The sequence below is a fragment of the Rana temporaria genome, chromosome 9 (assembly GCF_905171775.1).
Source record: "Rana temporaria chromosome 9, aRanTem1.1, whole genome shotgun sequence".
NCBI lineage: Eukaryota > Metazoa > Chordata > Amphibia > Anura > Ranidae > Rana > Rana temporaria.
In genome coordinates, this window is record NC_053497.1 from 171,465,532 (window position 1) to 171,489,508 (window position 23,977).

At 49.9% G+C, this 23,977-nt stretch overlaps 1 protein-coding gene and 23 non-coding genes across 24 annotated transcripts in view; all 24 read right to left on the minus strand.

The window, feature by feature from the left end:
• The window catches only part of LOC120914627 (TRPM8 channel-associated factor homolog), an 88,943-nt gene that overhangs the window by 29,686 nt on the left and 35,280 nt on the right, over positions 1–23,977 (minus strand). The window contains exons 4-5 of the mRNA XM_040325311.1: positions 22,140–22,234; positions 11,597–11,843 (exon numbers count right to left, since the gene is read on the minus strand). Of these exons, the coding sequence (XP_040181245.1) occupies positions 11,597–11,843; positions 22,140–22,234 (342 nt within the window). The remainder of the gene's footprint in view (positions 1–11,596; positions 11,844–22,139; positions 22,235–23,977) is intronic.
• TRNAE-CUC lies at positions 288–359 on the minus strand. Its single transcript has one exon. It is a non-coding gene; the product is annotated as a tRNA-Glu (tRNA).
• Positions 710–781, minus strand: TRNAE-CUC. Its single transcript has one exon. It is a non-coding gene; the product is annotated as a tRNA-Glu (tRNA).
• TRNAE-CUC lies at positions 1,132–1,203 on the minus strand. Its single transcript has one exon. It is a non-coding gene; the product is annotated as a tRNA-Glu (tRNA).
• Positions 1,554–1,625, minus strand: TRNAE-CUC. The gene has a single exon. It is a non-coding gene; the product is annotated as a tRNA-Glu (tRNA).
• On the minus strand, positions 1,976–2,047 carry TRNAE-CUC. Its single transcript has one exon. It is a non-coding gene; the product is annotated as a tRNA-Glu (tRNA).
• Positions 2,398–2,469, minus strand: TRNAE-CUC. The gene has a single exon. It is a non-coding gene; the product is annotated as a tRNA-Glu (tRNA).
• Positions 2,820–2,891, minus strand: TRNAE-CUC. The gene has a single exon. It is a non-coding gene; the product is annotated as a tRNA-Glu (tRNA).
• Positions 3,242–3,313, minus strand: TRNAE-CUC. The gene has a single exon. It is a non-coding gene; the product is annotated as a tRNA-Glu (tRNA).
• Positions 3,664–3,735, minus strand: TRNAE-CUC. Its single transcript has one exon. It is a non-coding gene; the product is annotated as a tRNA-Glu (tRNA).
• Positions 4,086–4,157, minus strand: TRNAE-CUC. Its single transcript has one exon. It is a non-coding gene; the product is annotated as a tRNA-Glu (tRNA).
• Positions 4,508–4,579, minus strand: TRNAE-CUC. Its single transcript has one exon. It is a non-coding gene; the product is annotated as a tRNA-Glu (tRNA).
• Positions 4,930–5,001, minus strand: TRNAE-CUC. Its single transcript has one exon. It is a non-coding gene; the product is annotated as a tRNA-Glu (tRNA).
• TRNAE-CUC lies at positions 5,352–5,423 on the minus strand. The gene has a single exon. It is a non-coding gene; the product is annotated as a tRNA-Glu (tRNA).
• TRNAE-CUC lies at positions 5,773–5,844 on the minus strand. Its single transcript has one exon. It is a non-coding gene; the product is annotated as a tRNA-Glu (tRNA).
• On the minus strand, positions 6,195–6,266 carry TRNAE-CUC. Its single transcript has one exon. It is a non-coding gene; the product is annotated as a tRNA-Glu (tRNA).
• Positions 6,617–6,688, minus strand: TRNAE-CUC. The gene has a single exon. It is a non-coding gene; the product is annotated as a tRNA-Glu (tRNA).
• Positions 7,039–7,110, minus strand: TRNAE-CUC. The gene has a single exon. It is a non-coding gene; the product is annotated as a tRNA-Glu (tRNA).
• TRNAE-CUC lies at positions 7,461–7,532 on the minus strand. The gene has a single exon. It is a non-coding gene; the product is annotated as a tRNA-Glu (tRNA).
• TRNAE-CUC lies at positions 7,883–7,954 on the minus strand. Its single transcript has one exon. It is a non-coding gene; the product is annotated as a tRNA-Glu (tRNA).
• TRNAE-CUC lies at positions 8,305–8,376 on the minus strand. Its single transcript has one exon. It is a non-coding gene; the product is annotated as a tRNA-Glu (tRNA).
• Positions 8,727–8,798, minus strand: TRNAE-CUC. The gene has a single exon. It is a non-coding gene; the product is annotated as a tRNA-Glu (tRNA).
• TRNAE-CUC lies at positions 9,149–9,220 on the minus strand. The gene has a single exon. It is a non-coding gene; the product is annotated as a tRNA-Glu (tRNA).
• TRNAE-CUC lies at positions 9,571–9,642 on the minus strand. The gene has a single exon. It is a non-coding gene; the product is annotated as a tRNA-Glu (tRNA).

Below are 23,977 nucleotides of genomic sequence, written 5' to 3' on the forward strand. Positions count from 1 at the left end.
TTGATGCATTTTGGAGTGGGGGAAATGCTGCTTTCTTCGGTCAGAACCAAGGTCTCCAAAATGGGGGGCAAGGAGGCTCTTCTAGCTACAGTTGGTTAGCAGTGGGTTGTCCTAGTCTCTTAACAGCTGCCCGAGTTGGCCGTGTGGGTGTGAAAGCGCGAAAAAGGCGGACAACGCTCTTTGGAACTGAGAAAGCCATGCAGATGGATGGCGGAGCATTTTTGGGCTCTACCAAGCCGAGGCCCAGACGGTGGAGTCGTCCAGCTGCTGCCGGGGGCAAAGAAGAATTCCCTGACCGGGAATCGAACCCGGGCCGCGGCGGTGAGAGCGCCGAATCCTAGCCACTAGACCACCAGGGAGAGCTGTGCCCTGCTCTTCCCAGGCAAGGGATAGGAAGTCAAGGGCAACTACCCAAGATGGCGTTGATGCATTTTGGAGTGGGGGAAATGCTGCTTTCTTCGGTCAGAACCAAGGTCTCCAAAATGGGGGGCAAGGAGGCTCTTCTAGCTACAGTTGGTTAGCAGTGGGTTGTCCTAGTCTCTTAACAGCTGCCCGAGTTGGCCGTGTGGGTGTGAAAGCGCGAAAAAGGCGGACAACGCTCTTTGGAACTGAGAAAGCCATGCAGATGGATGGCGGAGCATTTTTGGGCTCTACCAAGCCGAGGCCCAGACGGTGGAGTCGTCCAGCTGCTGCCGGGGGCAAAGAAGAATTCCCTGACCGGGAATCGAACCCGGGCCGCGGCGGTGAGAGCGCCGAATCCTAGCCACTAGACCACCAGGGAGAGCTGTGCCCTGCTCTTCCCAGGCAAGGGATAGGAAGTCAAGGGCAACTACCCAAGATGGCGTTGATGCATTTTGGAGTGGGGGAAATGCTGCTTTCTTCGGTCAGAACCAAGGTCTCCAAAATGGGGGGCAAGGAGGCTCTTCTAGCTACAGTTGGTTAGCAGTGGGTTGTCCTAGTCTCTTAACAGCTGCCCGAGTTGGCCGTGTGGGTGTGAAAGCGCGAAAAAGGCGGACAACGCTCTTTGGAACTGAGAAAGCCATGCAGATGGATGGCGGAGCATTTTTGGGCTCTACCAAGCCGAGGCCCAGACGGTGGAGTCGTCCAGCTGCTGCCGGGGGCAAAGAAGAATTCCCTGACCGGGAATCGAACCCGGGCCGCGGCGGTGAGAGCGCCGAATCCTAGCCACTAGACCACCAGGGAGAGCTGTGCCCTGCTCTTCCCAGGCAAGGGATAGGAAGTCAAGGGCAACTACCCAAGATGGCGTTGATGCATTTTGGAGTGGGGGAAATGCTGCTTTCTTCGGTCAGAACCAAGGTCTCCAAAATGGGGGGCAAGGAGGCTCTTCTAGCTACAGTTGGTTAGCAGTGGGTTGTCCTAGTCTCTTAACAGCTGCCCGAGTTGGCCGTGTGGGTGTGAAAGCGCGAAAAAGGCGGACAACGCTCTTTGGAACTGAGAAAGCCATGCAGATGGATGGCGGAGCATTTTTGGGCTCTACCAAGCCGAGGCCCAGACGGTGGAGTCGTCCAGCTGCTGCCGGGGGCAAAGAAGAATTCCCTGACCGGGAATCGAACCCGGGCCGCGGCGGTGAGAGCGCCGAATCCTAGCCACTAGACCACCAGGGAGAGCTGTGCCCTGCTCTTCCCAGGCAAGGGATAGGAAGTCAAGGGCAACTACCCAAGATGGCGTTGATGCATTTTGGAGTGGGGGAAATGCTGCTTTCTTCGGTCAGAACCAAGGTCTCCAAAATGGGGGGCAAGGAGGCTCTTCTAGCTACAGTTGGTTAGCAGTGGGTTGTCCTAGTCTCTTAACAGCTGCCCGAGTTGGCCGTGTGGGTGTGAAAGCGCGAAAAAGGCGGACAACGCTCTTTGGAACTGAGAAAGCCATGCAGATGGATGGCGGAGCATTTTTGGGCTCTACCAAGCCGAGGCCCAGACGGTGGAGTCGTCCAGCTGCTGCCGGGGGCAAAGAAGAATTCCCTGACCGGGAATCGAACCCGGGCCGCGGCGGTGAGAGCGCCGAATCCTAGCCACTAGACCACCAGGGAGAGCTGTGCCCTGCTCTTCCCAGGCAAGGGATAGGAAGTCAAGGGCAACTACCCAAGATGGCGTTGATGCATTTTGGAGTGGGGGAAATGCTGCTTTCTTCGGTCAGAACCAAGGTCTCCAAAATGGGGGGCAAGGAGGCTCTTCTAGCTACAGTTGGTTAGCAGTGGGTTGTCCTAGTCTCTTAACAGCTGCCCGAGTTGGCCGTGTGGGTGTGAAAGCGCGAAAAAGGCGGACAACGCTCTTTGGAACTGAGAAAGCCATGCAGATGGATGGCGGAGCATTTTTGGGCTCTACCAAGCCGAGGCCCAGACGGTGGAGTCGTCCAGCTGCTGCCGGGGGCAAAGAAGAATTCCCTGACCGGGAATCGAACCCGGGCCGCGGCGGTGAGAGCGCCGAATCCTAGCCACTAGACCACCAGGGAGAGCTGTGCCCTGCTCTTCCCAGGCAAGGGATAGGAAGTCAAGGGCAACTACCCAAGATGGCGTTGATGCATTTTGGAGTGGGGGAAATGCTGCTTTCTTCGGTCAGAACCAAGGTCTCCAAAATGGGGGGCAAGGAGGCTCTTCTAGCTACAGTTGGTTAGCAGTGGGTTGTCCTAGTCTCTTAACAGCTGCCCGAGTTGGCCGTGTGGGTGTGAAAGCGCGAAAAAGGCGGACAACGCTCTTTGGAACTGAGAAAGCCATGCAGATGGATGGCGGAGCATTTTTGGGCTCTACCAAGCCGAGGCCCAGACGGTGGAGTCGTCCAGCTGCTGCCGGGGGCAAAGAAGAATTCCCTGACCGGGAATCGAACCCGGGCCGCGGCGGTGAGAGCGCCGAATCCTAGCCACTAGACCACCAGGGAGAGCTGTGCCCTGCTCTTCCCAGGCAAGGGATAGGAAGTCAAGGGCAACTACCCAAGATGGCGTTGATGCATTTTGGAGTGGGGGAAATGCTGCTTTCTTCGGTCAGAACCAAGGTCTCCAAAATGGGGGGCAAGGAGGCTCTTCTAGCTACAGTTGGTTAGCAGTGGGTTGTCCTAGTCTCTTAACAGCTGCCCGAGTTGGCCGTGTGGGTGTGAAAGCGCGAAAAAGGCGGACAACGCTCTTTGGAACTGAGAAAGCCACGCAGATGGATGGCGGAGCATTTTTGGGCTCTACCAAGCCGAGGCCCAGACGGTGGAGTCGTCCAGCTGCTGCCGGGGGCAAAGAAGAATTCCCTGACCGGGAATCGAACCCGGGCCGCGGCGGTGAGAGCGCCGAATCCTAGCCACTAGACCACCAGGGAGAGCTGTGCCCTGCTCTTCCCAGGCAAGGGATAGGAAGTCAAGGGCAACTACCCAAGATGGCGTTGATGCATTTTGGAGTGGGGGAAATGCTGCTTTCTTCGGTCAGAACCAAGGTCTCCAAAATGGGGGGCAAGGAGGCTCTTCTAGCTACAGTTGGTTAGCAGTGGGTTGTCCTAGTCTCTTAACAGCTGCCCGAGTTGGCCGTGTGGGTGTGAAAGCGCGAAAAAGGCGGACAACGCTCTTTGGAACTGAGAAAGCCATGCAGATGGATGGCGGAGCATTTTTGGGCTCTACCAAGCCGAGGCCCAGACGGTGGAGTCGTCCAGCTGCTGCCGGGGGCAAAGAAGAATTCCCTGACCGGGAATCGAACCCGGGCCGCGGCGGTGAGAGCGCCGAATCCTAGCCACTAGACCACCAGGGAGAGCTGTGCCCTGCTCTTCCCAGGCAAGGGATAGGAAGTCAAGGGCAACTACCCAAGATGGCGTTGATGCATTTTGGAGTGGGGGAAATGCTGCTTTCTTCGGTCAGAACCAAGGTCTCCAAAATGGGGGGCAAGGAGGCTCTTCTAGCTACAGTTGGTTAGCAGTGGGTTGTCCTAGTCTCTTAACAGCTGCCCGAGTTGGCCGTGTGGGTGTGAAAGCGCGAAAAAGGCGGACAACGCTCTTTGGAACTGAGAAAGCCATGCAGATGGATGGCGGAGCATTTTTGGGCTCTACCAAGCCGAGGCCCAGACGGTGGAGTCGTCCAGCTGCTGCCGGGGGCAAAGAAGAATTCCCTGACCGGGAATCGAACCCGGGCCGCGGCGGTGAGAGCGCCGAATCCTAGCCACTAGACCACCAGGGAGAGCTGTGCCCTGCTCTTCCCAGGCAAGGGATAGGAAGTCAAGGGCAACTACCCAAGATGGCGTTGATGCATTTTGGAGTGGGGGAAATGCTGCTTTCTTCGGTCAGAACCAAGGTCTCCAAAATGGGGGGCAAGGAGGCTCTTCTAGCTACAGTTGGTTAGCAGTGGGTTGTCCTAGTCTCTTAACAGCTGCCCGAGTTGGCCGTGTGGGTGTGAAAGCGCGAAAAAGGCGGACAACGCTCTTTGGAACTGAGAAAGCCATGCAGATGGATGGCGGAGCATTTTTGGGCTCTACCAAGCCGAGGCCCAGACGGTGGAGTCGTCCAGCTGCTGCCGGGGGCAAAGAAGAATTCCCTGACCGGGAATCGAACCCGGGCCGCGGCGGTGAGAGCGCCGAATCCTAGCCACTAGACCACCAGGGAGAGCTGTGCCCTGCTCTTCCCAGGCAAGGGATAGGAAGTCAAGGGCAACTACCCAAGATGGCGTTGATGCATTTTGGAGTGGGGGAAATGCTGCTTTCTTCGGTCAGAACCAAGGTCTCCAAAATGGGGGGCAAGGAGGCTCTTCTAGCTACAGTTGGTTAGCAGTGGGTTGTCCTAGTCTCTTAACAGCTGCCCGAGTTGGCCGTGTGGGTGTGAAAGCGCGAAAAAGGCGGACAACGCTCTTTGGAACTGAGAAAGCCATGCAGATGGATGGCGGAGCATTTTTGGGCTCTACCAAGCCGAGGCCCAGACGGTGGAGTCGTCCAGCTGCTGCCGGGGGCAAAGAAGAATTCCCTGACCGGGAATCGAACCCGGGCCGCGGCGGTGAGAGCGCCGAATCCTAGCCACTAGACCACCAGGGAGAGCTGTGCCCTGCTCTTCCCAGGCAAGGGATAGGAAGTCAAGGGCAACTACCCAAGATGGCGTTGATGCATTTTGGAGTGGGGGAAATGCTGCTTTCTTCGGTCAGAACCAAGGTCTCCAAAATGGGGGGCAAGGAGGCTCTTCTAGCTACAGTTGGTTAGCAGTGGGTTGTCCTAGTCTCTTAACAGCTGCCCGAGTTGGCCGTGTGGGTGTGAAAGCGCGAAAAAGGCGGACAACGCTCTTTGGAACTGAGAAAGCCATGCAGATGGATGGCGGAGCATTTTTGGGCTCTACCAAGCCGAGGCCCAGACGGTGGAGTCGTCCAGCTGCTGCCGGGGGCAAAGAAGAATTCCCTGACCGGGAATCGAACCCGGGCCGCGGCGGTGAGAGCGCCGAATCCTAGCCACTAGACCACCAGGGAGAGCTGTGCCCTGCTCTTCCCAGGCAAGGATAGGAAGTCAAGGGCAACTACCCAAGATGGCGTTGATGCATTTTGGAGTGGGGGAAATGCTGCTTTCTTCGGTCAGAACCAAGGTCTCCAAAATGGGGGGCAAGGAGGCTCTTCTAGCTACAGTTGGTTAGCAGTGGGTTGTCCTAGTCTCTTAACAGCTGCCCGAGTTGGCCGTGTGGGTGTGAAAGCGCGAAAAAGGCGGACAACGCTCTTTGGAACTGAGAAAGCCATGCAGATGGATGGCGGAGCATTTTTGGGCTCTACCAAGCCGAGGCCCAGACGGTGGAGTCGTCCAGCTGCTGCCGGGGGCAAAGAAGAATTCCCTGACCGGGAATCGAACCCGGGCCGCGGCGGTGAGAGCGCCGAATCCTAGCCACTAGACCACCAGGGAGAGCTGTGCCCTGCTCTTCCCAGGCAAGGAATAGGAAGTCAAGGGCAACTACCCAAGATGGCGTTGATGCATTTTGGAGTGGGGGAAATGCTGCTTTCTTCGGTCAGAACCAAGGTCTCCAAAATGGGGGGCAAGGAGGCTCTTCTAGCTACAGTTGGTTAGCAGTGGGTTGTCCTAGTCTCTTAACAGCTGCCCGAGTTGGCCGTGTGGGTGTGAAAGCGCGAAAAAGGCGGACAACGCTCTTTGGAACTGAGAAAGCCATGCAGATGGATGGCGGAGCATTTTTGGGCTCTACCAAGCCGAGGCCCAGACGGTGGAGTCGTCCAGCTGCTGCCGGGGGCAAAGAAGAATTCCCTGACCGGGAATCGAACCCGGGCCGCGGCGGTGAGAGCGCCGAATCCTAGCCACTAGACCACCAGGGAGAGCTGTGCCCTGCTCTTCCCAGGCAAGGGATAGGAAGTCAAGGGCAACTACCCAAGATGGCGTTGATGCATTTTGGAGTGGGGGAAATGCTGCTTTCTTCGGTCAGAACCAAGGTCTCCAAAATGGGGGGCAAGGAGGCTCTTCTAGCTACAGTTGGTTAGCAGTGGGTTGTCCTAGTCTCTTAACAGCTGCCCGAGTTGGCCGTGTGGGTGTGAAAGCGCGAAAAAGGCGGACAACGCTCTTTGGAACTGAGAAAGCCACACAGATGGATGGCGGAGCATTTTTGGGCTCTACCAAGCCGAGGCCCAGACGGTGGAGTCGTCCAGCTGCTGCCGGGGGCAAAGAAGAATTCCCTGACCGGGAATCGAACCCAGGCCGCGGCGGTGAGAGCGCCGAATCCTAGCCACTAGACCACCAGGGAGAGCTGTGCCCTGCTCTTCCCAGGCAAGGGATAGGAAGTCAAGGGCAACTACCCAAGATGGCGTTGATGCATTTTGGAGTGGGGGAAATGCTGCTTTCTTCGGTCAGAACCAAGGTCTCCAAAATGGGGGGCAAGGAGGCTCTTCTAGCTACAGTTGGTTAGCAGTGGGTTGTCCTAGTCTCTTAACAGCTGCCCGAGTTGGCCGTGTGGGTGTGAAAGCGCGAAAAAGGCGGACAACGCTCTTTGGAACTGAGAAAGCCATGCAGATGGATGGCGGAGCATTTTTGGGCTCTACCAAGCCGAGGCCCAGACGGTGGAGTCGTCCAGCTGCTGCCGGGGGCAAAGAAGAATTCCCTGACCGGGAATCGAACCCGGGCCGCGGCGGTGAGAGCGCCAAATCCTAGCCACTAGACCACCAGGGAGAGCTGTGCCCTACTCTTCCCAGGCAAGGGATAGGAAGTCAAGGGCAACTACCCAAGATGGCGTTGATGCATTTTGGAGTGGGGGAAATGCTGCTTTCTTCGGTCAGAACCAAGGTCTCCAAAATGGGGGGCAAGGAGGCTCTTCTAGCTACAGTTGGTTAGCAGTGGGTTGTCCTAGTCTCTTAACAGCTGCCCGAGTTGGCCGTGTGGGTGTGAAAGCGCGAAAAAGGCGGACAACGCTCTTTGGAACTGAGAAAGCCACGCAGATGGATGGCGGAGCATTTTTGGGCTCTACCAAGCCGAGGCCCAGACGGTGGAGTCGTCCAGCTGCTGCCGGGGGCAAAGAAGAATTCCCTAACCGGGAATCGAACCCAGGCCGCGGCGGTGAGAGCGCCGAATCCTAGCCACTAGACCACCAGGGAGAGCTGTGCCCTGCTCTTCCCAGGCAAGGGATAGGAAGTCAAGGGCAACTACCCAAGATGGCGTTGATGCATTTTGGAGTGGGGGAAATGCTGCTTTCTTCGGTCAGAACCAAGGTCTCCAAAATGGGGGGCAAGGAGGCTCTTCTAGCTACAGTTGGTTAGCAGTGGGTTGTCCTAGTCTCTTAACAGCTGCCCGAGTTGGCCGTGTGGGTGTGAAAGCGCGAAAAAGGCGGACAACGCTCTTTAGAACTGAGAAAGCCATGCAGATGGATGGCGGAGCATTTTTGGGCTCTACCAAGCCGAGGCCCAGACGGTGGAGTCGTCCAGCTGCTGCCGGGGGCAAAGAAGAATTCCCTGACCGGGAATCGAACCCGGGCCGCGGCGGTGAGAGCGCCAAATCCTAGCCACTAGACCACCAGGGAGAGCTGTGCCCTACTCTTCCCAGGCAAGGGATAGGAAGTCAAGGGCAACTACCCAAGATGGCGTTGATGCATTTTGGAGTGGGGGAAATGCTGCTTTCTTCGGTCAGAACCAAGGTCTCCAAAATGGGGGGCAAGGAGGCTCTTCTAGCTACAGTTGGTTAGCAGTGGGTTGTCCTAGTCTCTTAACAGCTGCCCGAGTTGGCCGTGTGGGTGTGAAAGCGCGAAAAAGGCGGACAACGCTCTTTGGAACTGAGAAAGCCATGCAGATGGATGGCGGAGCATTTTTGGGCTCTACCAAGCCGAGGCCCAGACGGTGGAGTCGTCCAGCTGCTGCCGGGGGCAAAGAAGAATTCCCTGACCGGGAATCGAACCCGGGCCGCGGCGGTGAGAGCGCCGAATCCTAGCCACTAGACCACCAGGGAGAGCTGTGCCCTGCTCTTCCCAGGCAAGGGATAGGAAGTCAAGGGCAACTATCCAAGATGGCGTTGATGCATTTTGGAGTGGGGGAAATGCTGCTTTCTTCGGTCAGAACCAAGGTCTCCAAAATGGGGGGCAAGGAGGCTCTTCTAGCTACAGTTGGTTAGCAGTGGGTTGTCCTTGTCTCTTAACAGCTGCCTGAGTTGGCCGTGTGGGTGTGAAAGCGCGAAAAAGGCGGACAACGCTCTTTGGAACTGAGAAAGCCACGCAGATGGATGGCGGAGCATTTTTGGGCTCTACCAAGCCGAGGCCCATACGGTGGAGTCGTCCAGCTGCTGCCGGGGGCAAAGAAGAATTCCCTGACCGGGAATCGAACCCGGGCCGCGGCGGTGAGAGCGCCAAATCCTAGCCACTAGACCACCAGGGAGAGCTGTGCCCTGCTCTTCCCAGGCAAGGGATAGGAAGTCAAGGGCAACTACCCAAGATGGCGTTGATGCATTTTGGAGTGGGGGAAATGCTGCTTTCTTCGGTCAGAACCAAGGTCTCCAAAATGGGGGGCAAGGAGGCTCTTCTAGCTACAGTTGGTTAGCAGTGGGTTGTCCTAGTCTCTTAACAGCTGCCCGAGTTGGCCGTGTGGGTGTGAAAGCGCGAAAAAGGCGGACAACGCTCTTTGGAACTGAGAAAGCCATGCAGATGGATGGCGGAGCATTTTTGGGCTCTACCAAGCCGAGGCCCAGACGGTGGAGTCGTCCAGCTGCTGCCGGGGGCAAAGAAGAATTCCCTGACCGGGAATCGAACCCGGGCCGTGGCGGTGAGAGCGCTGAATCCTAGCCACTAGACCACCAGGGAGAGCTGTGCCCTGCACTTCCCAGGCAAGGGATAGGAAGTCAAGGGCAACTACCCAAGATGGCGTTGATGCATTTTGGAGTGGGGGAAATGCTGCTTTCTTCGGTCAGAACCAAGGTCTCCAAAATGGGGGGCAAGGAGGCTCTTCTAGCTACAGTTGGTTAGCAGTGGGTTGTCCTAGTCTCTTAACAGCTGCCCGAGTTGGCCGTGTGGGTGTGAAAGCGCGAAAAAGGCGGACAACGCTCTTTGGAACTGAGAAAGCCATGCAGATGGATGGCGGAGCATTTTTGGGCTCTACCAAGCCGAGGCCCAGACGGTGGAGTCGTCCAGCTGCTGCCGGGGGCAAAGAAGAATTCCCTGACCGGGAATCGAACCCGGGCCGCGGCGGTGAGAGCGCCGAATCCTAGCCACTAGACCACCAGGGAGAGCTGTGCCCTGCTCTTCCCAGGCAAGGGATAGGAAGTCAAGGGCAACTACCCAAGATGGCGTTGATGCATTTTGGAGTGGGCAAATGCTGCTTTCTTCAGTCAGAACCAAGGTCTCCAAAAATGGGGGCAAGGAGGCCCAGATGATGGAGTCATCAAGCTGCTTCCGGGCAAAAAAAGAATTCCCTGATTGGGAATCGGACCCAGCCACGGCGCTGAGAGCACCAAATTCTAGCCACTAGACCACGCATAGCGTGCACCTGTAGATAATCTCCTATCAGCAGGAACAGTAGTATAATCCGGGTATGCGTTGTTCTCTGAACAAAGCAGAATAAGTATTCATACCAACTGTAAAACAAGATCTTTTGAATTGTTATCTTCAGGCAGAGCGTCCATGTTTAAAACATACACACTGTCCCTGCCCAAACACGCCCATTAGACTCCCCTAGCCATTATTCATTGGTTGTTGTATAATCTAATCCTGTTGGAAGGATTTCCTGTGTTGACGTTCATATCCTGTGTGGTCATTTCTATGGAGGAAGCGATTGGCTGTTGGGGGCCATCACTTCCTGTTTGTTAATGCTTTTGTTGTCTATGTATAAAAAGTGCTGTGCTGGGGAGAGGCCAGAAGAACATGGTACTGAGGACGTAAAGCATAGTGGTCTTGTTTGTTTTCTTGGGGATATGCGGGAAATAGAGTGATAGGTAAGATGCATTATATCATTAGACAAAATGGGTGCTCATTAGCACAGGAGATATGGATTACGAGTAGCGCATAACCACATTTCGCTAACATTTGTAAGGCAGCAGCTTGGAGTTGTCAGCCTGGAACAGGAAGTGCTGTTCCTGGCAGGATCTCCATAATGAAAACTTTGCAACAGATTCACAAAATAAGCTTAAGGTAAGCTTAACTACTTGAGGCCCGCGCTATAGCCGAATGATGGCTTCAGCGCGGACCTGAAAATCCAGGAGGATGTCATTTGACGTCCTCCCCTTTCCTCGTTCCCCGTGCGAGCTCCCGAGCGCACAGCGGGGAAATTCTGTGCTGGCCGTGTCCCTTGGACACAGCCAATCACAGAACGCCGTGAACGGCCAATCGGAGTGGCCGTTTGGTATGCGATCTGTGCGGCCAATGAGAGATGATCTCAAATGTAAACATATGAGATCATCTCTCATTGCCGGCTCACACAGAGACAGCGTCCTGTCAGGGAGAGAGGAGACCGATCTGTGTACACTATTCGGGGTACACATTTAACCCCTTCCTCACCCCCTAGTGTTAACCCATTTAATGCCAGTCACATTTATACAGTAATTAGTGCATATTTATAGCACTGATCGCAGTATAAATGTGAATGGTGCCAAAAATGTGTCAAAAGTGTCCGATGTGTCCTCCATAATGTAGCAGTCCCAATAAAAATCGCAGATCGCCGCCATTACTAGTAAAAATAAAATAATAAAAAATAATAATTCTGTCCCCTATTTTGTAGGCGCTATAACTTTTGCGCAAACCAGTCGCTTATTGCGATTTTTTTTTTACCAAAAATATGTAGAAGAATACGTATCGGCCTAGACTGAGGAGAAAAAAAAGATTTTTTTTAAAAAATTGGGCTATTTATTATAGCAACAAGTAAAAAATATTGTATTTTTTTTTTCAAAATTGTCGCTCTTTTTTGTTTATAGCGCAAAAAATAAAAACCGCAGAGGTGATCAAATATCACCAAAAGTTCTACTTGTGGGGAAAAAAGGACGTCAATTTTTTTTGGGAGCCACGTTGCACGACTGCGCAATTGTCAGTTAAAGCGACGCAGTGCCGGAAGCTGAAATTTCACCTGGGCAGGAGGGGGGTATATGTGCCCAGTAAGCAAGTGGTTAAGGTAAACTGTTTACAGTAAGACATGATAACAAGCATGCGGAAAATTGAATCTTACATCTGATTTACACAAAATTTAAATGCAAATATCAAATTTCTTGAATGTAATATACTTTCCATGTTTGAAGCGCGGAGCCAGCACAGCATCCTTTATGGATATTTGCATTTTCCCAAGATTGCATCTTCCAGGAACAAGGATGTATATAAGGCCACCAAACACTGTGGAAACTGGTAATATGACTTTGTCTACGGTGTAATTCTGAACCACCATCGGGGCACGCCTTTTTTCAGGATGGTGACTGAGATTATCTGTATGACATCCAATTTGTACCTAAAAAAAAAAAAACAAGCACGTGGTGAATCCAAATGCAAGGACAAAAGCCTAATTGAACACTCCAATCAGCAGGGAGCATATGATTAAGGCCCCTTTCACATTGGGCGGATCAGTAATGATCGCTCCGTTGATCCCCGCTGAGCTGACGGATGACAAGGCGGTCCCCGCACACTGTGCAGGGACCACCCTGTCTTTTCTCCGCTCTCCCCTATGGGGAGATCGGATGAACACGGATTGTATGTCCACGTTCATCCGATCTGCTCTGCAGACTGAAGAAAAAATAGGGTTTTCTTCCGTCTGCAAAATCGGATCTTTGCGGAGGCGGACGAGGTCGGGTGTCAGCGGATGTTCATCCGCTGACACCCGCAATCTCATAGGGACCAATGTATGTCCCTTTTTAATCCGCAAACGGATGGATGAAAAAGCGGACATACGGTCCACACGTGTGAAAGGGGCCTTACTGATTATAGAACAATAGATCTGACTCAGTGGGCAGCAAGGGTATGTTGGACCTTTGCAGGGATGCCAGGATAGGAGAGCAGTAAAATCTGAATCCCAAGCCACTTGCCGAGGGTTTCGAATTTTTGAAATATCTGTCTTCTGTTCCCTAACGCAGCTTCCCCTCTCCTACCAGGCTCAGCATGGAATTTTTTGTTTGCTGTCAGCTGCCCGTCACCAGTGAGGGGATGTGGGGAGTGCATCACCCTGCCCCCTCATTACACACTGCAGGCATGTCGTCAAATTTTCAATACAGGAAAAATTGCATACTCAGCTGTTCAGAGAAAGAGTGCAGGTGATTAATAACTCTCTTAACACAGGGAGTCCATACAGGATAGTTCATGTTCAGCACAAAATATAATGGTGGTCTCAGGCGTGCTAACTTAGGACAGCTGCTGGCTCGTGACAAGCTAGAAAGGGCTCTGCGGGAAGCAAGGCACAAAGATGAGCAGCGCCATCTAAGTGCAGCAGTGTTAAAACATTTTATTCAAGGTAGACAATTGGAAACTCACAAGATCATTGAGTTGTCAGCGCACTGGAATGATAATCATTTCAATGCTGCACTTAGATGGCGCTGCTCTTCTTTGTATCAAATTTTCAAGGCTGTATGATGTCCTACAAGAGAGGCCCGAAGCAAAATAAATAAAAAGGGGAAGGGCAGGCATGACTAGGCTAGCAGGGTAGTTCAACAGTTAGAGGGTTAAAGGGGTTGTATAGCGTCCCGTTTTTTCACCTTAAAGCGGGAGTTCACCCGAAATTTTTTTTTTAAGATTAGATTCATGCTCATTTTGTCTAGGGGAATCGGCTAGTTTTTTTAAAAACAAAGCAGTACTTACCGTTTTAGAGAGCGATCTTCTCCGCCGCTTCCGGGTATGGTCTTCGGGACTGGGCGTTTCTTCTTGATTGACAGTCTTCCGACAGGCTTCCGACGGCCGCATCCATCGCGTCACGAGTAGCCGAAAGAAGCCGAACGTCGGTGCGGCTCTATACGGCGCCTGCGCACCGACGTTCTGCTAATTTCGGAAAATCGTGACGCGATAGATGCGACCGTCGGAAGCCTGTCGGTAGACTGCCAATCAAGAAGGAAAGCCCAGTCCCGCAGCCCATACCCGGAAGCGGCGGAGAAGATGTATCTCTAAAACGGTAAGTACGGCTTCGATTTAAAAAAAAAACTACCCGATTCCCCTTCACAAAATGAGCATCAATCTAATCTTAAAAATTGTCATTTCCGGGTGAACCTCCACTTTAATGCATCCTATACATTAAAGCAGAGTTCCACCCTATAAATGAACTTTCTATTAACAGCTTGCCTTTAATGTAAAAAAAAAAAATTAAACATTTTTTTCACTCACTTCTATCTGGCTGTTACTAGGCAGATTTCGTAATCTGCCTAGTTTCTGGTCCTAGGTGTTTCAACTTCCTGTCCTAAGACCCCATTGCCTCCTGTAAAATGATGACACTCATTTACCAGGAGTCTCTGGGCATTACTGTGCATAAAAAAAATCACCCAGCATGCACCTCTCCCTGAAAACCAGGAAGAAAAAGGAACTGGGCTTCACATGCCCACACATATGATGTATACGCCCACACATAGGATGGATACGCCCACACATAGGATGGATACGGCCACAACATGAGCTTGAGGATATAAGGCAAGTGTTTGCAATGATTTCTGGAATGATTGGGAATCTATTAATATGTTTTAGGGAATATTTAATGTGATTATCTTTTGTTGCAAAAAAATAAAACATTATGCCCGGACCCCACTTTAAGGTGAAAAAACATTTGACTGTTACCAGCCCCCCATCTATTTACATGAGCCCTTGAAAGTCCCGCGTCGATAACGCACTTGATCTCGGCCCGGTCTTCTAGGCTCTTCATTGGATAGCCTGATAGCAGCGCAGCCATTGGCTCCCGCTGCTGTAAATCAAATTCAATGACATGGGTGCCACGGGATGGGGCCGAGTCCGGCATTCGTGTCTATGAATGCAAATGCTGGACTCGGGAGCGCGCCTGCAAGGTAACCCCCTTGGGAAAGCGCTCCCCGGAGGGGGTTATCGGAGGCGAGGAGGAGCCGAGACAGCCACCCAGGGACCCCAGAAGATGAGATCACTTTAACATAATAAGGTCAGGAGTTTTAAAACATGTAGAGACAGTGATTGGGTTAAAAGTAAGGTGAGGGTGGGGCAACGTCTGTGTGGAGGTGGGATCATGAAGTCAGAGGTGCACTTTCAGCAAAAAAATAAAAAGAAGCTTCCCACCCTCCCGCCCTGTGGATGGAGGACTTATTGGATGGTTGTAGTGGTATGGCAGTTGGGGTCCTTGGAGCCATCCAAACTTTGCTGTGTAATATCGAAGTAAGGATCCGTCTATGGTATGGCGTTCCTATGGTTAATTCCAGTTAACTTTGGGTTAACAGGAATTTGTGAAAATGAAGGTGTCTGCAGGAAATTTGGTATTGTGCTCAAGCCAGTGTTCTGTGGCCGAGGACCTTTAAAGCCTCATACACACAATCAGACTTCCAACAGACTTTTCCGTGGATTTTGCTCCGAAGGCGTTGCCCGTGAACTTGTTCGGCAGGACTTTTCAGACAACTTTTACCAAATCACGTGGTTTTTCTGCTCTTTACCGCCGCCCTTTGGTCAACTTCTGTTATTGTTGTCTGATATTTTGCATTGGTTCTGAGCATGCGTGTTTGTACTTTGAACTTTAGTGTACACACGATCGGATTTGCTCCATCGGACATTTGTTGCCGGAAAGTTTGTCTGTTCTCATAGCGAACATTTCTCAGATGAAAAAGCGAAAAAGTTTGTCCGATGGAGCATACACACGCCCGTCTGCAAAAACAGGACCGTCGGAGGTTTGTTGTCAAAAAGTCCAATCGTGTGTATGGGCCTGAAGTGGTCCTTCAGATACAATTTTGTGTTGGTTTGGTACAGCCTTCAAGGTACCAAACAGTAATGACCTGGGGAGTCATTACTGTTGTTGTTCTATATTTCTGTTCTTAGGAATTTTGATAGGTTGTTTATGATAATAAATGGCCATTACGGACAATTTTCACACCAAAAGTGTGTCGTCGTAGCATTTTAGGTATACGTTGGAAATGGGGTTTATATGGCTATTTCGGTCTACGGGAACATATTTGGCACAACCTCTGGTATGTCTTAAGGCCCATACAAATGATCGGACTTTATGACAACAAATGTCCGACGGACCTGTTTAGCAGACAATCCGGCCGTGTGTGCGCTCCATCTGACAATCTTTAGCTTTTTCATCAGAGTGAGTGAGTGAGAAACTTCAGACAAATGTTCTCTGTGAGAACAGACAAACTTTCCGGCAACAAATGTCCTACGCCGGCTAATCCGATCGTGTGTACACAAGTCCATCGGACTAAAGTCCAAACACGCATGCTCAGAACCAATGCTAAACATCAGACAACAATAGCACAAGTTGCCCAAAGGGTGGCGGTAAAGAGCAGGAAAAACACATAGTACGTCTATTACGTCACTACGTTCGTGTTTGTTGGCTGAAAAGGTCCTACCGTGTGTATGCATACCAAGTTCACGGACAACGCCCTTCGGACAGAAATCCACGGAAAAGTCTGATGGAAGTCCGATCTTGTGTATGAGACTTAAGTCATGCTGCGTGCCATCACATTATAGGTGCAATGTGAAAGAGTTACCAGGGTTGCTGTAAACAGTGCAGGGAAGTGGGGAGTGAATAAACCAGCCCCCTCATTTCACAAGCCTTCAGAGGCAGTTGCTTAAAATTCTAAATGTAGGAATACATCCTTCACACTGCGTCCCATCACATAATGGGCAGGAGGATGGTGGGGGCAGCATAATGAACCTTCAGGTGTTTAGACAAAAAACCTTGCACCAGCCCTGTCCACACAGAGAGCAAGCATCCTTCACCACAGTATGTTGGTGGAGCACAGGTTTCTTTATTTAGGATGTGGCTGCTTTAATGTCTGTGTCGACAGCTTCAGTTTGAGACTTTTTCAGAATCATTTCATAGATAGGTGCATTTGACCTGTAATTGACCTGTTTTAAGTGAATTTTGCATTCCCATAGACTTATAAGTAGATTGAAAACCCATTTGAAGCAAACAAAAGTCCACAGACAAACGCTCTCAAAGGCAAATTAACTGTAGAAAATGGAACATCTTTTTGTTTTGATGCACCTAAAATGTATTTAGCCCATTAAAACCTTATGCACACAGATGGCGAGAGGCTGACAATATGCTGGGCATAAAATTCTCAGTGTTTCCCTATGCCCTGGGGGTTGCAGGGGCTGTGTACAGCCTGCTATACAAGTAAATGGCTGTATGCAGCTGCCGATGCTTCTTGCATGTACATACAATGTATTTTCAGAGCATGTAAGTTTCAGGTTCAAGAAATACCTTGTACATGCATGTGTGGGTAAACACTGATGCATTGAAGCATAGCCATTTACAAGAGTAAGGCCACATATGGCCTTCCACTTGCATGGCAGGCTGTATTCAGCCTCTGTGGCTCTTTGGGCATAGGAAAACACCAAATACTTTTAGGCCGAGCTAATTTTTAGTATCTCACCATCCATTTGCAATGGAGCCTTAACTAGTCGCAGATTTTCGGCATACTACACATGGCCAAAAATAGCCATTATTGTACACAGGGCATGGGTAGCATGCCCAGTCTCTCTGCCCTGCTTCTGATACCCCCCCTTCCAGTATATGACTTCTTCTCTGTGTATATTGCAATGCTTGCATTACAACGTACTGTAATAGCAAGAATCCCTGTCTCTGGGGAAAATGGGGTTAAAGTGGACACAGAATCTGCATATCGTCAGACTGCAGAGCTACAGAGTGTAGATTTAAAACTGAGCTCTTGATATTTCTGGATGGGGCTCTGTAGTTTGGAGAACCTTCAGAGTCTTGGGTGGAACGGGATCTCCAACCCTGTGTCCGGATGTTGTGGACAGCCAGCAGGGTGTGTGCCCAGGTGAATATAACCAGGAGCTGGTAAAAGCAGTACATGGAGGATGGTGGAGTGTGTGCAGCTTGTTACTGCTGTGTGAAGACAGACCTGTGTCTGGAAAGTGGTCTGCCCTGTGGGAGACTGCAGCCCATGTAAGGGGGATTCTTTGCCAAGGGACTGGGAAAGGCTGGCCAGCCTTGAGAGTTGGGAAGACTATGGAAGCCAGTGAATCCAGGGGGCTGGAACGAATCAGATTGGTTGAGAGAAAGCAGAGGAACTGCTGACAAGAGAGCCAGGTGGCTCGGTATGTTTTCCTTATTTTTGAGTTCTACCTTTTTTTTTTTTTTTTATATCCAACAACATTTTATTCAGTTTTCAGAGGTACAAGGCATACATAGTCCCCTTAACATTGCGGGGAAAGACAAAAAGCAAAGACTACATTATACTCACACAAATTGAGTCTAATCCTGGATTGGGGGCGACCCTCCCTCCGTGCATCCCCATAGTCTCTCGCATATTAGATCATAGCTACATTTCACCCAACATTAATGTTCAACAGCCTATCCACCACTAAGTCCACCGGGGCCAATCCCAGCATATTCAGCCACCTTGCCCATATCCTCTCGAACTTGTAAGCACTACCCCTATGTTGATATATCAGTTTCTCAATTCTCAGTACTGTCCCAATGTTGGCAATCCATTCTGTCAGAGTCGGGGGAGCCTCATCCTTCCAGTGTACCATAATAAGTTTCCTCGCCTGGAATAAAACTCTATGTACGGTGAAAGGCGGTTAGAGTTCCCCCATAGATATCAATGCATTGATAGGCTATAGTTCCCCTATACTAATAATGCATTATAAGGCGGTTAGAGTTTCCCCTTAGTGATTAACGCTTGTATGATTATGTATCCTTGAGCTTCTAGGAAAAGCTAGGAACATTGCCATTGTTATTGTGTACTAGGCAAAGAATGATAAACATTAGATAAGCTGCAGTAGAAATTAGATATCTGCAGGGCACAAAGAAGATTGCTATATATTACTTGTATAACCTAATTACTTACATATGATTTGGCTGGGACAAGGGCGTTCCCTGCTTGTATGATTTGATTATGAACAAGTATGCATGAGAAATAAAGTCTAGTTTTGGACATACCATATGTGCATGTGGATGTTTCTGACTACCAATGCATTGGGGACTTTCCATACATCCAGATTATCCTTAAAACCTGGGTCTAGTTGAACCAGCAACCTTTCATACGGCCTCCCTGCTATCCTCCTCCCATTCGTACTCCTCCAAAGCACCCAAGAGACAAGCCCTCGGGTCCTGTGGGAGAGACACACCAAACACTGAGTTAACCGTAGTCACCACACCCGCCCAATACATGTGGAGCTTGGGGCACCTCCACAGCATATGGATCAGATCCCCATGATCTCTTTTGCACTGCGTACATGTAGGGTCAAGCTGTGAATTCATCAGATGTAGTCTGTGAGGGGTGTAGTACGTCCGCAGCAGTATATACAGCTGGGTAAGCCTTTGGGAAAGATTCAATGAGCACCTACTCACTACCTGGAAAATATCTTCCCACTGTTCTCCATCTAATTGGCCAACGTCCGCCTCCCACTTCTCCCTTATCTTCAGGGGATGCTGTTTCATCACAGACTGTAACAGAATGGCATAGCACTGAAAAATAAAGCCCTTCGACGACCCAGCATCCACCAAGAGACCAAACACAGGGGTAGGTGACAGATGCCACTCCGAGGAGCGACCCTGCGCCACCACAGCATGAAGCAATTGTAAGTAAGAGAAATACATCGAATATGGAAGGCCAAACGCCTCCCTCAAGTCAGTAAATGAACGCAATACTCCATGGCGGAATATGTGTTTAAGATGTGTAATCCCATACTTCCTCCATCTAGCCCCAGACTGTAACTTGGCCAACTCAGTATACGTGTCATTTTGCCATATAGGACTATATTCTGTATAACCCTCTGCATTCTGAATATATTTAACCTTGTTCCATACCTTCTGAAGTAGGCTATAAGTATGATACTTTTTATGTGGCTTAGCGAAGGCCTGCGCCTCCAGCGCCACAGGAATCGTGCTTCTGCCTACAGTGTGAAGTAAAAGTCTCTGCGCCGAGGATTGTATCTTCGTCGCCGGCTGGAACATACCAATTAAATGCTGCAACTGGGCTGCTAAGTAATAAAGCCAGGTGTTTGGCAATGCCAAGCCCCCGCTGTCTTTGGGCCGTTGTAAATGCTCCAATTTAATCCTAGGGGACCTATCCTTCAATATGAGGCTGTGGAAAATACTGTTAACCGTGTGAAAAGTCTTGAGGGGTATAACCATAGGGGTGTTGTGAAGAAAGTATAATAGTTGTGGCATAAGTATAATTTTTATTAAATTCACCCTGCCCGCAACCGACAGGAGGAGAGCCTTACAGGCTTTGATTTTTATCTCTAAACCGTAATAGCAAGGGGGAAATATTAAGATGGATAAAGTCCCGTGGCCTAGCTGTGATCTGAACTCCCAGGTATTTAAAAGATCAGGGTAATAGGAATGGGGCACGAGGAGTTAATCACCTGCGTGTCACCCCCATCCAGCAGAAGAAGCGCCGATTTTGACCAATTTATAAGTAGACCTGAAAATCCTCCAAATTTAGAAATGGTAGACAAAGCCTCCCTGAGGGAGTAATCCGTGTCCCCCAGCAGAAGAAGAGTATCGTCGGCATAGAGCATGACTTTTTCCTGTATGTCACCATAACAGAAACAAGTAATGCCGGAATCCGCCCTAAGATCAATGGCCAACGGCTCAATAGCCAGAGCAAAGAGGAGGGGAGACAGGGGACATCCCTGCCGGGTCCCCCTCCTCAGCGCAAAGCTCCCAGACAGGGAACCGAAGGTCCTAATTGCAGCCTGTGGCTGACTGTATAACAGCCTTACCCAGGAAATATAGATTGGGCCAAATCCAAATTTCTGCAGCACCGTCCAAAGATAGTTTCAATCTATGCTGTCGAACGCTTTCGTAGCGTCCAAGGACAGCAGCACCCTACTGCCCATATTATCCGCCCTCGCCTGCATGTTAAGGAACAGCCGCCGCAAGTTGACAGCCGTAGATTTTTTGGGCATGAAACCTTGAGTTTTAAATTAAAGCGGTGGTTCACCCTAAAAACGACTTTCCCCTATTACACTGCCCCCCCGCATTACAATACGATTATGCCTTTAATTTTTTTTTGGCTGCTGTACATACCTGGGTACAGCTATTCACCCGTGTCCTCCGGGTTGCGAGTCCCGCGGGAGTGGGCGTTCCTAACATGGCGATGATTGACGTTTTGACTAAAAAACGAGCTCCCCCCGTCGCGTAAGCAGCGACACGATTGGCGGAAGGAGCCGAATGGCGAGTCGGCGCTATACTGCCCCTGCGCATCGCCGTTCGGCTCCTTTCGCCAGTCGTGACGCGGCTTACGCGACGGGGGGGAACTAATTTTTTAGTCAAAACGTCAATCACCGCCATGTTAGGAACGCCCACTCCCGCGGGACTCGCAACCCGGAGGACACGGGTGAATAGCTGTACCCAGGTATGTACAGCAGCCAAAAAAAAATTAAAGGCATAATCGTATTGTAATGCGGGGGGGCAGTGTAATAGGGGAAAGTCGTTTTTAGGGTGAACCACCGCTTTAAGTTTAGCCCCTGCGTGGGAATCCTGAATGGACTTTGTGATTTGTTTTTTTCTGTTTAATAAATATGGGCCACCAGGCCCTTATCTATAAAAGCTTGTCTGACATGGACTCACTGCACAAAAATGCATCTATCCACTTGAGCTAAACACCCCGATATCACAGTACTCAGAGAAGAAGTCAACAGCTCTAGCTTTCAAAAAAAGCAGTCTGATCAGTGTTTATAAACAAGGCTGCTCAGGCCACAATTATACAAAGATGCAAAGTTACATATTGTTACATTTTGTATCTTTCTGTTCATTCATCTGCAGATCAACTTAGATCTGCAGATGATGAAAGTTAAAGCAACCTGACAAGTAAAACAAGTTTTTCAGCCAGGCTTCAGGAGGTTTGTAAATGGCCTACAACTATATCAAGAGTATTATATAACTTTGGTAAAAACTGCATAGTTTGTTTTTATCTACAGACGCCCCTTTCCTGCATAGGCAGTTTCTTTGGTAAGACTATCCATCAGCATACATGTGCTTCCACTGACGAGACTTTAAATTTTAGAGTTAGGACTGCAGTACACAGGGAGCTTTGACGGGGCCTGCAGCTAACGCATGTATTTGCAAATGCGTGCAACTAAACCACTGTTTTTAACGCACTGTTAGACAGGTGAATTTGGTTGGTTGCTGATTGGTTGGTAAGTTGAGCTTGGTTATTCTGTGTGTTTGTTGACATGCGTCCGCCCTTCCAATGCTCCTTGCTGTGAAGACCAGTCATAGGTAGGGGCAGTTGTTTTTTGAACTAACCCTTTAAACTAAAGTTTCGGTTGAGCTTCAAGGCAATGGAGGAAATGGTCCTAGCATTACCTTTCCCAAGGGGAACCTATTGCAATGTCACAAGTTTTTCCTGCCTTTCTGATTTCGACAAGCACTCATTACATGCAATTGGGTACTTGCCATAGTCATTCAATTTTTATTAAAGGCTGCAGTATAAACCTGTGAAATGTTTTATATTTCCCACCTACCAATGAGCATGTCCTTTTGCCACTGTAAGAGCAGTTTGGAGAATGCAAGTAAACACTGATTGGTGGCTAGAAATGAAACAGACTTTCAGACTTCTTCCCTCAGACTCTTACAATATCAGATCTATGGAAACATTTACTAAATCTGAGTTACCTGTAAGCCGATATTAATGGCAGATTCTGGGAAAATCAATGTGGATGTCATTCCAGGAGGAACATACAGTCCTGTACTCTCCAAAGCCATGTTAGCTGAAAAAAATGTATTTAGTTAGATTTTGATTTCCTTTACAGAATATTGATTAAAATGTGTATTACAAAATACAGATATAAAAATTGGGGTGCTTCTAGCTGACATGTTTATACTTTTAAAGCAGACCTGTAGTGAAAAGTGAAAGATCAGAGTGGCCCCTTAGTTCATTTAGTATGAGGAGGCAGCAAAGCTGACAGATGAAGGGAGCCTTCGTAGGGTGAAGACCCTTTTTTTGGGTCGGCAGCCGGCGGTCATAGTGATTGACGATGGAGCTACACCAGGGAACATTGTTTTTGTTTCTTTTTTTAATAAAGAACTTGTCAAACACTGTGTGTGCTATTCATTTATTTTTTGATATTTTTTAGTGAATGAGTAGGGGTACAATGTGCCCCATTCTCATTCACATTGGAGGGCAGGATCTGCGGCCTCCTTGTTAAACAGAGGCTTCCAGATTCTGATAAGTCACCTCCCGCACCCCCATAACCACTGGTCCAGGTTTGTGGGGATAAGTCCATCATCCTCATCAACATGGGGATGAGGTGCTTTGGAGACGGAGCCCCCTACTTCAAAGCACCACCCCATGTTGAGGGCATGTGGCCCACTGACAGCTGATGAGCCATCTGTTGTTAAGGATACAGTTGTTAAGGATTGTTAAGGACGCCTGCAGACCGCTGGCTAAGAAAAAAAATTGCTGGATACTGGTGCTTAGCAGTGGTTGACAGCATTTAGGAGCTGCCAGCTTTTTTTTCTGCTGACAAATCACTCCCCAAAATGAAAAAATAAAAATTTCTGCTTTTAGAAGCTGAAGCTTGAAAAAATCTTGCACATATAGGTCATAGGGGGAAGAAAAATGCTTAAAGCAGCTGCTAGGAGCTTAAAAATAACCTTTCCAAAGTACCTTGGAAACCTTCAGAGATATTGGCCCGGATTCACGTAGATCGGCGCATCTTTAGAGCGGCGTAGCGCATCTCATATGCGCTACGCCGGCGTAACATAGAGAGGCAAGAACAGTATTCACAAAGCACTTGCTCCCTTTGTTGCGCCGGCGTAACGTAAATTGGCCGGCGTAAGCCCGCCTAATTCAAAGTAGGAAGGTAGTGGGTGTGATCTATTAAAATGAAGCGTGACCCCATGTAAATGAAGGGGTGAACGAACGGCGCATGCGCGCGCATGCTCAGAATCACGTTGCATATACTCCCTAAGATACAACGGCTCAATGCCTACGACGTGAACGTAACCTACGCCCATCCCCATTCACGTACAACTTACGTAAACGACATAAAATACGACGGCTGTTCCCTGGTCCATACCCTAACATGACTTACACCTGCTTTATGTGGCTTAACTTTACGCCGGACGTACGCCTTACGTAAACGGCGTAGATTACTGCGACAGGCGTAAGTACGTTCGTGAATCGGCGTATCTCGCTCATTTACATATTCGACGTGTAAAACAATGGAAGTGCCCCTTGCGGCCAGCGTAAATATGCGCCCAAGATACGACGGCGTAGGAGACTTACGTCGGTCGGATGGAGCCAAAATTCAGGCGTATGTTATTTTTAAGAATCAGGCGCAGAGATACGACGGCGCATTCGTGCACTTACGCGGCGTATCAGAAGATACGTCGGCGTAAGTGCTTTCTGAATCCGGCCCATTGTTGGCATATTTAAGTCCACAAGGTGGTGTCCAACCTGGAAAGGATTGCTGATGATAGCATGAAATATGTAAAGATCCCAGTTAAAA